The sequence below is a fragment of the Leptinotarsa decemlineata genome, unplaced genomic scaffold (genome assembly GCF_025532065.1).
Source record: "Leptinotarsa decemlineata unplaced genomic scaffold, Ldec_3_MD MMD2_tig00001719_RagTag_RagTag, whole genome shotgun sequence".
In the NCBI taxonomy this organism is placed as follows: Eukaryota; Metazoa; Arthropoda; class Insecta; order Coleoptera; family Chrysomelidae; genus Leptinotarsa; species Leptinotarsa decemlineata.
In genome coordinates this window covers 8,814,679-8,830,142 of record NW_027412569.1, presented here as the reverse complement: position 1 = coordinate 8,830,142, position 15,464 = coordinate 8,814,679, and the positions used below count along the sequence as shown (strand labels likewise).

General features: G+C 34.5%; 1 protein-coding gene across 2 annotated transcripts; it reads left to right on the top strand.

Moving 5' to 3' along the window:
• The first annotated feature begins 998 nt into the window (after positions 1-998).
• On the top strand, positions 999-11,156 carry exu (maternal protein exuperantia). 2 transcript variants are annotated; one of them, XM_023160750.2, is made up of 5 exons: positions 999-1,152; positions 4,875-5,371; positions 6,633-6,948; positions 9,365-9,553; positions 9,826-11,156. In XM_023160750.2, the coding sequence occupies exons 2-5, from the start codon at positions 4,887-4,889 to the stop codon at positions 10,147-10,149; spliced, it is 1,314 nt and encodes a 437-aa protein (XP_023016518.1). In that variant the 5' UTR covers positions 999-1,152; positions 4,875-4,886; the 3' UTR covers positions 10,150-11,156. The 2 variants fall into 2 exon arrangements, with proteins under 2 accessions (XP_023016518.1, XP_023016516.1); XM_023160748.2 differs by lacking the exon at positions 999-1,152 and adding an exon at positions 1,247-1,408.
• The last annotated feature ends 4,308 nt before the right edge of the window (positions 11,157-15,464 follow it).

Genomic DNA, 15,464 nt, shown 5'->3' with positions numbered 1-15,464 from the left:
TTGATACCTACCGACATTGTACCGATGCTCTGTCATTGAGGGCCACTATCGGCGACGCCGTCAGAGGGCGCTGGAGCATTAGAAAATAATTAAATGAATTAAATCATAAGTTTAGTTCAATAATATGTAAAAATTAAAAAAAAGACACTTACAAACTGAAAAAGATTGTGGATATTAACAATCGGAACGTCCAAACTAGTTTGATTTGAAATATTTTATCTTAATTTTTTTGCATCTTTTTCCATCGTTCATCTTCATAATTTCATCCTAATTTTTTTTCTTTATAATATATTATCATTTGAACATTTTTTCGATATCCAATTTTTTTACTAAGTGGTTGCCCTCAATGTCATGATCAGTCCTCGGAAATGGCTGCGTCAGACCAATAAAGCGAATAGTGTTGCACTGAATGCAGCGTAAAAGCACTTTTTGAATCAACTGTAGTATAATATATACTAAATCGATTCGAAGGCGAGCAGTGTTAAGGGTCAATCATATGATATTTGTGAGAGGTATAAGATTTGGCCAAAGCTACAGTGTTTGTCTTTGCCTAAAAAATTATTTACTGAAAACCTCTCCTCTGGAAACTGGAAAATACTTGAGAGAACAAAAATACCATATCTCGATGTGCGTTGCACTAACCCAATTGGCATCATCACTAGATAAGTAAAACGTAAAACCAGATAATATTCAGTTGTCATGTGTCATAAAGCTGTCAGCTGTCGTTTCAGTCGTCAAGTATGGATAATCAGTTTTTTGAATCAATATAAATTTATAGAAAAAAATGTTGATGATTTTTATTGAAATTTCATTGCACAAATACCCATTTATTTCCTAAAAGGCGTTTCATATGGAAAATTGCTTCTTTGATTTCATTTACTCAAACATCTAGGTGCTTTAACGATTCTCACTGCTCAAAATTAATAAAATTCTCTCTCAAGATTTCATTTTCATCAGCACAAAGTAACTTGACTCAAAAAAAGAAAATTTTTATCAACAATCGTGAAAGACAACTTTCGGAGCCGCCTCGTATGTTATCATCAGTACATCTAGAAGTCTGAATGCGACAGTTTCGTTTTTTGTTACAGCTGCTGTCATCCGAAATATTTCAAACATTCAAAAAAGTTCTCACTTCATGGGTACAAAAGAATGGTAAGTTTTTTACATTAATTTCGTGAAAACATTTCGAAATTACCGCGAATATTAATGACGTTGTTCCGTATGCTCGCGCTGGTCCCCTACCTACGATATCCACACGTGCGAAATGATTTTTTTTCCACTACCATAAGAAAGAATAGCCAATTTATTGACTTTGATTTGGTATAGAAACGAGCCATAGTGGACGTCGATTTAGTTGCAATTTTCTAGTCATTTTTTTACTTGTAGCTGAAAGAGTTTCAACATTGTGGTAAGAACCTCAGAATTTTTCACTTTATGATGTTTGATTTCGCGTATAGGGTGGGGCTTGATGAGAATTGAAAATAGAAAAATCTTCGCCACGTGTTTGATGTTTGGACATTTTGACATTGCGATCCTCAATTGCTAAGTTATTCAGTGATCTGACAATTTTATTCACACATATCTTTTTCGGTAATATTTCAATGTAATCTAAGAGAAACCAATGTTTTGCCAATCCTGAACACATCGAAATTTCATCATCAAGAAATTTGAAAAATATAATTTTTTTCAATAATTGACTCAGGAAAGATTCGGAAACATTCGGTTACAATGAAAAAGTTCATGATATACCTATGAATTATTAAAATAGATTGAGTATACTGATATTACAAATAAGATTTTTTTTGACATCACACCATTTTCAGATATCACGTTAATTTCTTGACAGATGTCTTCAATTTAGCTAAAAACTAGATGCCTCCAGCTTATTACTTGAAAACTGGGGTTTACTTGTGTCCTTCAACCAGATTAGCTCATTTTCAGAAAAAAATCCTTATCTTTTAGATTATATTTTCATTTGGTATATTTTCGACTTTAATATTTAATTTAAATATTCAGGGGTGGAGGGGGGGGGGTGCAACATAAGCCTCAATGAAGTCTTTTGCAATATCACAATATTAATTAAATGTGTTTATAAATTTAATTACAAATGGAAGATTTGTATAAACTTTAGATGATAAAACTGCATCTTCATTCACTTGCAAAAAAAATATCCATTTTGACCAAGGTTTTTTAAAGAAATTATGAAACAATAAAATTCAAGCCAAAATATAAGACATTTTATCACAATTTCACACATTATAATATTACATTGGTTAAATATTGAGAAAATGTGAAGTCAAGATTCAAATTTCATTTTATAATAGATAATTAGAAATCTAAAGAATTTAGAACAAATCTAAAAACAAAAATCTTTGAATATTTGCAACTTGCATTATATATATATATATATATATATATATATATATATATATATATATATATATATATATATATATATATATATATATTTTGGGAGATGAAATATCATAGCCAAAATTTTCTAGACAAGTATAGTATATTCTGGTTCATTGTCATCATATATATGTTGAGTTTTAATTCTATTTGTTTTTTATGAAAAAAACTGATATAGTAACGTTTATATACTTTCTGAAATAACTGACAGAGCACCAGTTGAATGAGTTATTAGTTTTTTTGCCTGAAAAGTTGATTTATATAAACATCAATCCCGAGATTGGTTTTGGAGTGTCTCAGGGAAGTGCTTTGGGGCCTTCCATAAGAATTGTTCATTCAGTAATAAATAAATCAAGAAAGATTTTATTTATTTATTTATGGCATTGCCTATTTTTTTTACAAAATTAGTAATGAATTCGCACATATGTACTGTAACAATAATATATAACTATCAGCTAGATGTAAGGTAGAAATGTAAAAAGACCGGCAGAAATAAGCCAATCAATTACAATCTTCTCAGTCTTTTTTAATGAATGCAAAGAAGAAATAAAAAGGTCTACCAGGTGAGTGCAAAAAGTAGTTGTAATAGTTTTGTGGTTAATGTTAACAAGAAAACATTCTTTCAGAGCCCTGATAGTGAAAATAATGAAGTTTGAACCTTTCTAGAAAGATAAGGATATATATGTTTATTGTTATGAGTACATCTTGTCAACAAATATTTTTGAGCTGAAGTTTAGTGCATAATGATATAGGTACTTCAAAAGTATAACGTATAAGTTTGAAAATGTCCTTGTAAGACAAAACTGCAGTAACTTTAGTTACAAATAAAAGTGGTAAAAAACATAGAAATTTTCATTTCTCATTTTTCATGATGTTCTACCACATAGTAACGGCTACATCCATCAATATATTTTAAAAGACATTTTGTGGAAGAGTGTTTCTTATTGTTGTTTTTTGGGTTTATAACCTTTTACATTTTGAACCTTCTCTTCAGTAACTTATATTAAGCAGTAACTTTTAGGGTAAACTTTTCAGTTTGTCTTTAGCCCAGTCAAATTAGTTTGAAAAAGGGGACAGCAATGCAATCATTTTTACTGCCAATTTTTTTTGGAATTTGGGGGGTCACCGGCAGTCTTAATTTAAGTTACAGGGATACCAGACCCATTGCGTCATCTGCCATCTTAAATTTAAGAAAATAAATAAGATATTCAATAAACAAAAGTCAATCTTTAGATTAAAAATGACTGATGACACAACGAGTCTGGTATCCCGGCAACTTGAATTTAGACTGTCAGTAACTCATCCAAAGAATTCCAAGAAAAGTTTCCGGTAAAAATGTTTGCCTTGTCAAATCCTAATTCGACTGGACTATTATTTCATTTTAGCAAGTTATCTATTGCTTTCCCATTGTTTATTTTTCGGATTGTGAAAAGTTATAAATCCAAAAACAGTAAAAATTGTGTAATGTAATTCTTTAAATATAAACGTGAGAACATACACATGCCATATGTTTCTCAAAACGAGTAATAAAAAATAAAAAGGTAACAAATGCTTAGAGCCGACTTCTTGATTTGACCAGTTGTTGAGATAGAAATCATGAAACCTGTAGGAGTGCCCATTTTAACCTCTACACTCCCATTAAATATATGAAATCCTTGTTTGGGGACATTCATCACACTGATACAAACTATTTGGCCTTCAAAGTAAGGCCATTAGAATAATAAATGGCCTAATTTTTTGAGCAGATGTGGAGGTCTTCTTTGAAAATAAACAAAATTATGACACTACCCTTTTTATATATTTTTCGATGCTCTATATGGATTCGTGCTAGGCAACACATATTTGAAATGCATAGTGACATCAACATTATAACACAAGAAATGCAGCTCCTGAATTTGTATGTTTAATAAAGAGCCATTATTCTGTAACTCATTACGCACCTAAGTTTTGTAATAAGCTCCCTTTACGTCTGAAGAGGTTATCCTATAATAATTTCAAAACCAAAATTAAACATATAATCATACAGGAAAGTTATTACCCCATCAATGACATTTTAATGATGATCTGGGTTGTTAGTGAACAGAATTTGACTATCTTTATTTTGATGATTTGACCATAATTTGTTTATAGAGTTCTATACTTTTGACTTGTTTGATTTATTTTAAATGTATTTTATTATGTAACCATATTCTTGACGTGTACAAAATCTTTATGATTGGAAGCACAAATATCTATCTTGAATTGACAAGCCTGTCTTGTACGTGGGGCTAAGTAGTATAGGTGTCTTAGTTCTTATGTATAAGACATGCTGATTCATATAAGATAGTGCATATACCTCAAAATACTATTCCATAAAGATAATAGTGTTTCATTATATCAAATTGATTTTTATTCTGACCAGTCTTCTGTGACTAAGATATCCATTCGACAGCCTGGTTGCTAATTGAAGTTTTCGTTCATAGATATAGGCTAAAATGGTACAAAACGACAATTTAAATTCCGGTGACGAGAACCCTGCGCTAGTCGAAGGGACCGAGATCTTCATACCCCCGGAAAACCCAGCGAAAGGCATCCCCACCGGCAGATACCGCTTGGTGGGATGGGGCATCGACACCACAGGTCGCCGACTCATAGACGAGATCGTTCAAATCGCAGCCTACACTCCAGACTCCACCTTTTCGCAGTACATCATGCCCTTCGCGGATCTCAATCCCATCTATAGCCGCAGGCACGGTATCCGGGTCGTTAATACTATCCGCTACAGGCGCCTGCGGGATCTGAACACCCAGCAGTTTGTCAAGACTAAGAGCGAAATCTCGGCGTTGAATGACTTCTTGCAGTGGCTGGAGACGGTCAAGGGAGATGACGTCGATGGGGTTATCCTCATCTACTATGAGCTGAGAAAAGCGTCGCCCGGTATGCTCCTGGAGTCTCTCAGGAGGTATCAGCTTGTTGACAGGTGAGTAGAGTAGTTTGTAATTATTTTTCCAGGAAATCTATTTTTACAAAGGAATAATCAATCGCATATAATGAATTACCAAATGACTTAGAACAATTGTTCAACACAGAAAATTTTTAAATGACATTAAAGAACTGTTTGTTTTATTAATATAAATTAAAATAATTTTTTTGTTATTAACTAGACCAAATCTAAAATAGCTCCCTTTAAATATGAATATTTCTTGTATAAATAATTCCCTTTATAGACCGTTGTAGTCTCTTGGGTATAAATAATAATAATAATAAACTCCTTTTATTGTTATTCTAGACATTACATGAATGGTTCATTCATAGACTGTTGGCGAAGTCTAGCTCTATTCCACTTAACTAACAGAGGGACAGAGCCCAAAAAGAAAAAAAATTAAACTTTAATTCAATATAAAAACGTGAAATAAAAGAAAAAATACATTACAGTGTGATCCTCAAAGTATGCACCATATGGGAAACTTCTTTATTAAGGGTTTTTCGAGAAAATGTTATTCCTGATAAAAGTTTGTGCATCCCCTAAAACTAAACATGCCCCAACAAAATACACACACGTAATATACGAGAAGTCTTCAAATATTTGAGGCAAGAGTATAGTACTCTTATTTTGAAAATCTCGTGAAATGTTATTTAAAAAAGTTGTTCATCTAATTGAAGTTTTTTTTTTAAGGACACACGAAAAAAAATTGCTAAAACAATAAATAGACAACATCCTGTAGTAAATTTTGTGGTAAATTACTTATAACCAACTACAAAAACTAAAACCAATAATAACAACAGCAAATAAACACAATATCAATATCCGACCGTTTATTGTAACTAATCCGTGGTAACGTCGAATCCTTCGATACTACAGCACTGAACGCGTTGGATGAGAATCTCATCATAAGAGCGGTTGAAGGTCCCCGGCAACTCGGGCGGATCACCTGGTAAGAGAGCCTGCCGATTGTATTAATCTACTGTGCTTATACTTCACAATTATATAAAAAAAGCCATTAATAAATGAATATGAATCTAGATTAATTATATTGATTTTTATTGCTATCTATATATGCTTTTCACCCAATATCATGTAAATTATCGTATGTAAATGCTTTGTCAATAAATATTTTTTCATCTTCAGACAATAAAGTATATTTTTAATCGAATTGAAAGTAATGTAGTTGTGGGGCCTCTCATAAATACTTCTTGTTCGCTATTCTCCCATCATAAACGAATGAACCTCCTTCCAACAGGTTTTCGAAAGTAGTGAAAGGGTTCGCCAACGGATTCAACATTGCTCAGGCCAAGTGCGCAAACACCACCAAATCCTTTTACCTGCGCGTCATGTCGAAAGTGTTACTGAACCGCGAAGACGAGCACTTCAACAGCGCTGTCGACAGGGCGAAGGCTTCCTTCGACATAACCACCCACCTCGCCCAGAGCGAGAGGGAGGAGCTGGAGGGAAAGCCGAGTGTAACGTGCACCGGCAAGGAGGAGCACGTCATCGACTTTGTCTGCCCATACACTAACCCGATCTCTGCCGAAGAAGATGAAATTGCAGTATTTAAGGTGAGTCTTTTGATAGATGGGGATATCAGAAGTTCGTAGGCTAACACTGAAAAAACTTTTTTTGACGAAATTCGATTTTATTATTCGTCGGTAGCCAGGCGGTTCGACGTGAGTGCTTTGTTCACTCACTCGAATTGACTGCCGTGTTGGTCGGTGGTTCAAACCATAGTCTGAACGATAGATTTTCACTTGCTATCGTCCAACCCGTGTTAGGAATCACACGTTAAAAGGTAAGACCTCGTTAATCCTTAGCTCGCACAAGTTTCGACTTCTGAGGGTTGTCGTTCGTAGGGGTGCGACAGCTGGTTAACGGAAGAACAGACTTTTTTTAAAACTGTTAGTAATCTTAGAAATGTTACCCAATTTATAGCTGAAAACTTGGATAGTCGTGCTCAAGCTTTGCTAAAGCTTTTGATAAAGTCTCACATCCAATTCTTCTAAGAACCCTAGAATATGATTTTGGTTTTCATCCCAGCCTGATAAAATTTTTCAGTTCATATCTAATCGAAAACAAAGTGTGATAGTGAAAGGGCATAAGTCCAGTCCATTTATTGCATCGTTCCCCAGGGTTCCAACTTGGGTCCTTTGTTATTTATTTTATTTATCAACAGTCTTGTAAAAGATATCACATCATCTTGCTACATGTTGGTTGCAGATGACTTGAAAATTTCTCAAAGAATATCAACAGTTGAAGATTGTGTACATCTAAAAAATGATATGAATAACATTGTTGTATGGTCAAAAAAGAACAAATTGTTATTCAACATTCAAAAGTGTAATACTATGACCTTCTCCCGAAAAAAAGTCGGTATAACATACAGCTACGAGATAAACACTATAAAACTCAACAGAACTTGAGAAATAACAGACCTTGATGTTACTTTTGATTATGAGTTATCATTTAGATCTCATGTACTGAATGTAACAAATAAGGCCTCACAGATGTATGGGTTTGTAGTTCGCAACTCTAGGCAATTCAACAATATTACCTGCATCAAACATTTGTATATCACTTCAATTAGAAGCATTCTGGAATTGCTTTCATCATCTGGTATCCTCAATATAACTGTCACAAGTATAACATTGAAAGAGTTCAAAACAAATTCCTGTGATATCTTCACTTCAAAGAAACGGGTAACTATGACCTTGATATTTCCAAAGTAGTGCTACTTGAGAAGTACAACATACAAACCCTCGAGAAAGGAAGAAAACAATTAATTTCAAAATAGTATTTTGAAATGCAAGCAGTTACTGTAACTTATGCACTTCATTATTGCTCCATTATTATTGTTTAATTCTTCCTAAGATCTGATTAATTTTATATATAGAGACTGAAACTCGCTAAATCATTCACCTTTTTCGAATCTGAGAGTATAAACGAATTATTGATCATTTTGTTGGAATTCTCCCAGCTGTACCTCCCATATTTTAATATTTTGCCCTCATTTGGTTTTTATTTAACATGTTATCCAGATATCAGCTTGTTGAATTATTGATGGGAAACTGATATCCTTATCAAGTACAGAAATTTTTATTGGAGATAAGGTGGATGAGCTATTGTGAGAGTTGCAATATGTTTAGGAGTGGTTGATTCCAAATTGAGAAAAATAATGGTAGTATTGTATATACCAGATTTATAAATAGTGTGATTCAAATGTCACAATTAAACTGTTTAGAAACGACTAAAATTAAAAGTTGGCAATCTTATCGAGTGCACTTTCTATTAATTATGGTGTTTATTTTGAAAATTTTCCATTATCCGAGGTAAACAATATTTTAATTTTTATTCTGCTTTATCTGCAATGTTTTCTAATTTCTTTGAGATACATTGTACCCTTTTAAATCATTGAGAAATGATATGATAAATGTAAAGGAATCAAAACCAAAAACAACTTGAAGGATGTAATAATTCAATCATAAAGCACAATTTAAAAATTGAAACATTTACATCCTGTTTATAAGAACTCTTCATGAGATGTGTTTATGTAACACTGTTAGATCTAATAGTATTCTTACTTTATATAGTGTGGGACTTGAGATTTTCCAAACTCACCGTAAGTTGATATATGAAAAATTGCGTAATGTCTGAAAAGTGTTTGTAATAAGTTAGGTAAATATGCTGCAATGCCTCTGTTTACTCTATAAGGACTCTTAGGAGGTTTACGATTTTAGATAGGATTGTTGAAAAGATCAGATTTGAAATAACAATATAATTTACTAATAATAAACTCCAAATATCATTCAGAGATTTGAATGTTAACAACGGACTATAGTTTGAGATCCTTCTCATACTGCAAGATGTCCAATCATTTACCCGGTTAAGTATTGATTAATTGAAAAAGTCCGGTATTTTGGAAAAACAATTAATTTTTTGAAATGTATAGACTACTTAATTGCATATTTTTGTACCGTACAGGTATTGTTAGCGAGACAAAATACATTCCGGCCAGTATTCGGTGCCTTATTGAGAGCCAGCCGGTCAGAGAGGCAGCACGCCAGTCACCTGAGAAGGCTACTGGCAGAGAACAACATCAACTATGACAAGCTGAAACTGGCATATGATTCTGGTGCCAAGGAGGGGCTCGAACAAGTCATCAAAACCGAGGTAACGCCTTGTTTTCTCTCGAAGTGAAATATTTCAGATTGGTTGCTACGAGTTTTTTTTAAATCATGAAAAGTAATTTTTAAATATTTTCTGAAGTGAAATATTTGGATTTCATATAACACTTCATTATATTATACTGTATGATTGATTGATTGTAAAATGATTTAATGAACCAATTCAACTGAGGTAACTATAATGTAGCAAAACGGATCTTCAGTAAAATCAATAATGCGAAAACCATTTCATCCTCATGGATACTTTCTCTTGTTTAGGTCGCTAACGCCAAGGAGAAGGATCTTGAAGAGCTCCTCGAGATCCTCGACTGCTTCTTTGACCCCGAAAAGAAGGCGATCCAGCCGAAGCAGCAGCAGCAACAGAGGAACTACCAGTACCGCCGAAGAAGCGCCGGCAAGTTCAACCGCAGCAAGAGCTCCGCTTCGGACAGCCAGAGCCCGAACGCTTCGGACAGCCAGAGTCCAAACGCTTCGACGGACAATCCGACGACGGACGCCCCGACGGCGAGCAGCGACGCGACGACCCCGAGAAGCGAACAAGACCAACAACCGGCGGTAGTTGCCCCCGTCGCTGTTGAGTAAGTGCCTTGAGGTGGACAGCGAGAAAGAGAGGACGAAGAGGGAGGGAGGCAGCAAAACGGGTAGGTTGCGGGCTGAGGCGTCATTCCATGCCAAATTATATTTATTGGTCACTTTGGTACAATTAGTCGGGGTTTAAAGACTCTTTTTTTTAATCAATGATAATTATATTTGATTTTTAATTTAAAAATCATTTGTAAACATTTAAATTGGTCTTTTTGTTTACTGATTCGATTGAAAATACTTACCAGTCATTGAGTGAAATGGTATAAAATAAATAATGAAGATTAAATTACGATAAAAAATAACTTTTTGAAATAGAATTGTCTAGAGCATGACATAGCATTACCGGTAGTATGAATTCTTTAATTTGTATAGATATTCTTCAGTTTTAGTTTGTCTTCTAATCTATTTTAGAAATGAAGTTGTTTTGTTGCTAACAACATTCTTTAACCTCTAATCGGTATGGAAAGAGTTCAACAAATTTACACGTCAGTACAGAAAAAGAGTAATGAAATTGTATCAAAATGAATTAACAATTATTTGAAGAAGCTTTTGAAAATTCAACTTTGAGAGAATTTGAGATGTTGAAGTTTAATAGGTACGTTGATTTGATATGGAATGGCCTCCGCTGATGTCTTTTGCCGCGGCTCACTTCGTTTGCAGCGCCCTCTGTCGATCGCGGGATACTTATCATTAATAGTTAGCTTTCTGTTTTTCTTCTAATATTTTTATCACGTACTGTCGACGGTTTTGACATGGTTTATTATTTGTTGACGTACGTGCCATTTCGGATTTCTTTTTTTTTATATATTTATAATGATATATAGATATATATATATATATATATCGGTTATGTTGAATCGTGATAGGTTTATTTTTCTTATGTTACATAATATGATGTTTAATTTTGTGATGATTATAGGTTTATGTATTTTGTAACATTCGGTTTGGATTGTTTGTTACACACCTGTTATTAATAATTGAGTTTAATAAAGTTTAATATATTACTCTTGGTAATAATTTTTTTGACTACTTTCGAGTGATATAAAAATTCAGTTGCTCTTCAGACTGTCCTAAGATAAATTGGCTGTGCAATCTATTCTATTGAAAAATGTACTACGTAACATGAATATTCAATATCCAGTGTTATAACAACCGAGGTTCTAACGTTGACTCTCTGGGAAAAATTTACATGGATCTAATGTAAGTAAACATAAATTTTTATTCAAGGGGACTGTTTATTTATTTATTCGGTATAAACGGGACGTTGTAGAATAAACTTGTACAAAATTATACTTCAATTGAAACACAGTTACTAAATTCGTACAAATATTGAAATACACACATCGGAAAAGTCTAGGGATATTTTTATAACATACTAAATATCATAAAAATAAATGCATGAGGTCGTTTAATTTCGATTAAATTGGTACACTCGACCACTCTGTAGATTTCTATGGGTTGAACAAAGCCTGCAAAAACGATAACTAATCTTTTATCAAGTTTTTTACAAACTGTAGGTTTTCGGCTAAAATGAATAATCTGAAAGTGTCGAGTTTGTACATTCTATGCAGTTCTTGCTCAGCAATTAAACTGGAAATATTGTGCTTTAATATGGAACGCCATCACTTACCATTGGCTGAGATGAATAGAGCTGTGGGGCTTCTTCAAGGTGGCATGCGACAAAATGATGTAGCTCTTCGTTTGGGGGTCTTCCAAAGTGTTATCAGTCGATTGTGGCGGCGTTGCCGTGAAACTGGCAGTCTAGCCGAACAACATCCAGGGCGAGGATGAGCTACACCTGAGTTGGAAAACGGGTTGCAGCAGACGCACCAGGTAACCATTGGTCATGATACTATCAGAAATCGACTGCATGAAGCAGATCTCCACAACAGAAGGTCACTTAGATGTCCACCTTTGTCGAGAGGCAATCGCGGTAGAAGATTAGAGTGGTGTCAAGAACATCAAAACTGGGATGCAAATGATTGGGCCACAGTTTTGTTTACAGACGAATCCAGATTTTGATTTCATCCAGATTCTCGTCGAGTAAGACTGTGGAGACGACCTGGAAATAATGAACGTTTGAGACACGTCCAGGAAATCCACACATACAGAGGTGGTACAGTAATGCTCTGGGGCGGAATCATGATCGGCGGCAGAACCGATCTCGTTTTTCCAAATCGCTCCCTCACAGCTCGACAGTACCTCGACACCATTCTTCTACCTATCGTCCGTTCGTTTGCTGGTGCTGTTGGTGAAAACTTCCACCTAATGCACGATAATGCTCGTCCACATGTCGCGCGTCTAGTGACTGACTGGCTCACCAACGAAGGGGTTGATGTATTGCCATGGCCAGCACAATCACCGGACCTGAATCCCATCGAGCATGTGTGAGACATGCTTCAACGAAGAATCACTCCGCATATGGGGAACATTCACACAACGTTTCAATTGAGAGAGCTTTTAATCGCTGAATGGGCAAATGTACCTCAACAAGACATTGACAATCTCATTTTGTCGATGCACGATAGATGTAGGGCCGTAATAAACCAGCGTGGAGGCCATACTTTGTACTGATTACAATTTTTTTTGTATTATGATTTTTTTTCGGGGTGCCAAAGAAGAGCCATATTTTTTTTTAGTTTTGCTTATATGCGCACTCAGTATTTTTGACCATTTAATAAATTTTGTTGTAAGTTACATTCGTTTAATAATCACCCGTCAACTTTTTTTTCCCTAAAGCGATCTAAAAAAAAAATTATTGCCATTTTTAAAAATATCCCTAGACTTTTCCGATGTGTGTATATAAAATAAAAAGCAACCTATGAACGATTATAACCGTATTTAGTGTATGACGGTGATCCTTGTATGAATCTGTTCCACTCCCCCTACACGTTACAGTAACCTCTTGGGATTCCCAAAATTCTTTATGCACACGTTACATTTCGTGGCATCATAAGTTATTTGTTTTGCAATTTCAAATTTGTTTATCTGTGGAGAATAGTAAATAAATCTTATAGATTAGATTTCAATATTTGTGATCAAAACATTTAAATGTTTCGTCGTACATACTCTTGCAAACCACAATGGTTCTTAAAATTCCAGATGACATTTTGAAAAATCTCTCTTGCGACGGTTGTTACAAGTTTTTATCGGTGAAACCCGTGAAAATATTTACAGGAAACAAAATTAAATGTGGAAGGTGTGCAAAGGATGGTCAAGATGAAGGCGTGGTTTCCCTTTATGAGTTAATTGCTGATCAGTTTCAGTTTCCTTGTATAAATCGCTATGATGGATGTGATGAACGTCTCACCCCATTTCAAGTGGTGAATCACGAAAAAACTTGTCAGAGTAAGTACTACATTTGCCCGATCTGTCAGGGTGAAGAAGTCCCTACCTTCCTCATGATCAAGCATTTCCGAGAAAACCACAGCGAAGCTTTACTTGAAACGCCGGATTTCAGCCTTGTTCCCAAAGAATTGCTTACAACTGGAAATTGGTTCTTGTTTGAATTTAAACGCAAACAGTTCTTTATCAACTGCTCTTTGAACGGAATTGGAACTACATTAACTTTAGATGTAAAATATTTGGGAGTGCGCAACAAATCAGAAAAAATTACTCAACAGTTCATTCTCCACAACGGAAGAGGTAGGATAGTTACTGAAACAAAACGATGTTTTCCTTATAATGAGGCAGAAAGTAACTGCCTGAAAATAGATATACCGGAGTCCGACAAAAATAATATTCTCACGGTACATGTACGTATCAAGATAAATGTAATCTTACTTTCCGAGATTCCTATTACACAAGCTTCTGAAGTTTCAATGATTGCACAACAGACATCAAGTTCAGTCAGTGCTTCAAAAAGAGGAAGGGGAAATGCTTCTTTGATTCAATTGAAATTTTCAGAATTTAATTTGATGAAGCAAAGGAAAATTTATTTGAATAGTTCCTTGCGTAGCATGAATATTTTAACAGTTGGTTCAACATCTGATCATTTTACATATGTTGGTACCAACAAGAAATTGTTCCTTCGGTGTTTTGAATGCGGGGAATCAAGAACATTCTACTTATCAAAGTCTTTTAATGAGGAATATATTTTGTATATCAATATATTCGAAATAAATGGGAAATTATACCTCAAGTGCAATGTTTGTTGCAAGAACCTAACCAAACTCATCAAATTTATTAAATGTGATACATTTGTATTGATTCGTTTGTTTTGTCTTTGGAATTGCAACCAATCCGTTCCTATTGATGAAATTGATAAGCACGAGTTTGCCTGCGAAAAACAGCCACCTAGGCTATGCCCTTTGGAATCTTGCACAATGAAAGGAACATTGCCTGAAATAAAAAAACATTTTCTAGAGCATTCTCCAGAATATTCTCCAGAATATTCTTTGTGGTGTATGGAATTCAAATTATGCGGAGAGAAAGATACTTTTGCTGGAAGGAAACTAAAGGCAGTAGTGTTCGATTATAAGTTGAATAACACAGTTTTGAATTCAGGGGTTCAACCTCTGGCAATAGAATTCAATCATGTGGAAATTGCTGCTATTAAATTTTATTTGGAGAATCAAGAATAAAAGTTTGACTTTTTTAAAACAACGATAAAAATAAAATAAAAACAACAATAAAAATTAATTGGCGCTCCGGGACGACTTCATTGATTCCAGTGGCGCATTTGCTTTTTCAGCTGCAGGAAAACCCGGAAAAACCTGCAGCACCACATCATCTGAAGATCTTGATCTAACAATGTCCTCTCTCATATAAAACAAAATGTAGGGTGTCTCCAGAGGCTCCAATAAATTCAATGCATCACCAGAACACTACGTGACACGACTATCGTCAAACTTAAACCAGTCCGTTTCGTCTTTGACCAAGGCGTAATAATGACCAAAATCAACGCCAGAACCATAGTGAACAATGACTGCATGAATATTATAATAGTGGTATGCTAGGTTGAAATATTCATCTATTTCGAACCTTCCAAAGAGTTTCTTGCTTCTGTTAGAGGTTGAGTCTTGTTTGAAAATCATCAGTGTTATTATTAGATTGACTGGTGCCTCAGCTATACTTGTTTCCTTATAACAGTCAGTTAGTCTGGCGCATGTTTGACAATACAGTCGATCATCACCTGTTAAAAATTCCATTTTCAGATGATTTAACAATAAGCTTTGCACGGACTGGTTATTAGTCATATTAGGAAAAGCTAGATGAAGTTCCATAAATTCACATGAGTTTTCGGTACTTCTTGAACATTTACCACAAAGTTAAACAAGTGAGGATTTTTCCAGCAAAAGATTTACAAACAC